This window comes from Marmota marmota, unplaced genomic scaffold, assembly GCF_001458135.2.
Source record: "Marmota marmota marmota unplaced genomic scaffold, marMar, whole genome shotgun sequence".
Lineage (NCBI taxonomy): Eukaryota > Metazoa > Chordata > Mammalia > Rodentia > Sciuridae > Marmota > Marmota marmota.
In genome coordinates, this window is record NW_026000196.1 from 16,429,948 (window position 1) to 16,432,072 (window position 2,125).

The 2,125-nt window shown below is 52.0% G+C and overlaps 1 protein-coding gene across 1 annotated transcript in view; it reads right to left on the reverse strand.

Moving 5' to 3' along the window:
- The window catches only part of LOC125612470 (collagen alpha-1(I) chain-like), a 3,161-nt gene extending 1,307 nt beyond the window's left edge, over positions 1 to 1,854 (reverse strand). The window contains exons 1-2 of the mRNA XM_048790145.1: positions 1,812 to 1,854; positions 10 to 596 (exon numbers count right to left, since the gene is read on the reverse strand). Of these exons, the coding sequence (XP_048646102.1) occupies positions 10 to 596; positions 1,812 to 1,854 (630 nt within the window). The remainder of the gene's footprint in view (positions 1 to 9; positions 597 to 1,811) is intronic.
- Between the last annotated feature and the right edge of the window lie 271 nt (positions 1,855 to 2,125).

Genomic DNA, 2,125 nt, shown 5'->3' on the forward strand with positions numbered 1-2,125 from the left:
GCCACCTACCGGCGGGAGACGGAACCGCGCCGCGGTGCGGGCCAGCGACTGCGGGCGGATGACCCAACGCCGTAGGCATCTGAGGATAACCTTTCCCCTTTCTTTCCAAGACCAAATAAGGGGGCTCTTCCCTCTGCGAGCTGGGCCTGTGGCGGTTAGGCCAAGGGGCGTGGAAAGGAGGATCCGGGAACGAGGCTGACAGTCTGCAAAACAACCCACCACATTGTTCCCGCGGCGCCCAGCCTCCTCCCCGCTCCCCGCGGGCACGGCCGGTGCCCGGGCTGACGCTGCTGCAGCCGCGGGAGCGGAGGGCTTGGCGGGAAGCGCTGCCGGGGGATCGGGGCCACCCCGGATCCCACGGGCAGCACCGTCAAGCCTCCCACACTCTCCCCCGCGAGAAGAGAAGGGCAGGGTGTCCGCGGGCCCCTTGGGTGCTCCCCCCGCCCCAGGCACTCGCTGCAGACCTTCCAAGCCCGGTGGGCGGCAGAGCCGGCCGGGCCCGGGACCCCAGCAGGGGCGGCAGGCGCAGCGCGAGGGGAGCCAGGCCAGGCTGCCAGGCCTCGGAACCCTGGCATCACCCCCGAGGGAGGCAGTCACTGTGGTTGACAGTGTTTGGTACAGAAACCGAGATTTGACCTATATTTTCGAACGTGGCCTAGACTCTAGCTTTCCTTCTAGAAATCAAAGTGAGACAGTCTGACTTGACTGACTGGTCATGTTCCCCTGGCTTCATATTCCAGAATGCCACCCAGGAGGTTGGGCAAGGCAGGAAACCTGGCGGGCTGGTTGGCAGATGGCTGGTGAGGGTCTTGGTGGCTTAAGGCAGGAGGCAGTGGCTGTTCCCACTGTCTCCCACGGACCACAGGGGCTTCCTGCCCACCAACGGTTGGTACATTTCTGGGCGATTGAATGATATGGATTGGTATTTTAGGAATGTGTACTGTTGGACTATTTTCACTTGAAAGTGTTTTTCCTAAAAAGGTACTAAGAAGGGTGCCCCAGGACAAGACATTGTATACACAAAGTATGATCACAGCTCTGCCTAGGACTGTAAGCCTTAATTGAGCATTTACTATGTGCTGGACACTGTTTTAAATATTTTACAATTACCCACACCATCCCTCCAGTGGGTATTAATACATTTATTTATTTATTTATTTATTTATTTATTTGATACTGGGGTTTGATCTCAGGGGTGCTTTACCACTGAGCTACATCTCCAATCTTTTTTGAGACAGGGTCTCACTAAGTTGCTTAAGGTCTTGCCAAGTTGCTGAGGCTGGCCTTGAACTTAAGATCCTTCTGCCTCAGCCTCCAGAGTCCCTGGGATTACAGGCATTTGCCATTGCACCAGTTTAATACCTCCATTTTATAGAAAAGGAAACTTCTCTCAAAGAGGATGGGTTTCCACGCATCATCACTGCAGCCAGGCAGAAGCATGACCAGGATTTATGTTCAGGCTGTGGGGCTCCAGAGTCTGCACCCTTGACCACAACACTAAATGTTTATCAATGGGGATTTGATTAATTTAGAGTACATCCGTATAATGGAATATTCTCTGGCCGCTTAAGTGGTGATGTAGATTGGGAATAATTGGCAGGGGAAAATGTCCATGACATATTGTTGAGTGAAAACAGCTGGCTACACAACACTGCATAACTGGATCCTGTGGCTGTGCAGAGAGTGCTTGTGGCAGTGCTAACTTGGGGTCCCCATTAGGTGGTCGATTTTCAGCTAATTTTATAGGTATGCTTTCTGTATTGTCGGATCCTTTTTGCTCACCATCGCCAAGCAAAGTGTGCAGAACCCACTTTCTCCACGAAGCCTTCTCTGAACTCCAAAGTTGAAAGCCATGCGTCCCCCATGCTCCTTACAAGTGGAAACTTGTGGGAACAGTTATTCAGCTTCATGGGCACACACCCATGTTGCTGTCTAAACTGTAAACTCAAGAAGGGAGGCACAGATTGTTTTGCTGTTTTCTTTGCAGGGCTCAAATATTTGTCTGTAGATTGACATGACCCAACGATGATGGAATGATCCACAGAAGTAATTACATAATTAGTTGTTTGATGTCTGCCTTCAATTAACTTGGTGGCAAATTCCTTTAGGACAGAGATATGTCAAT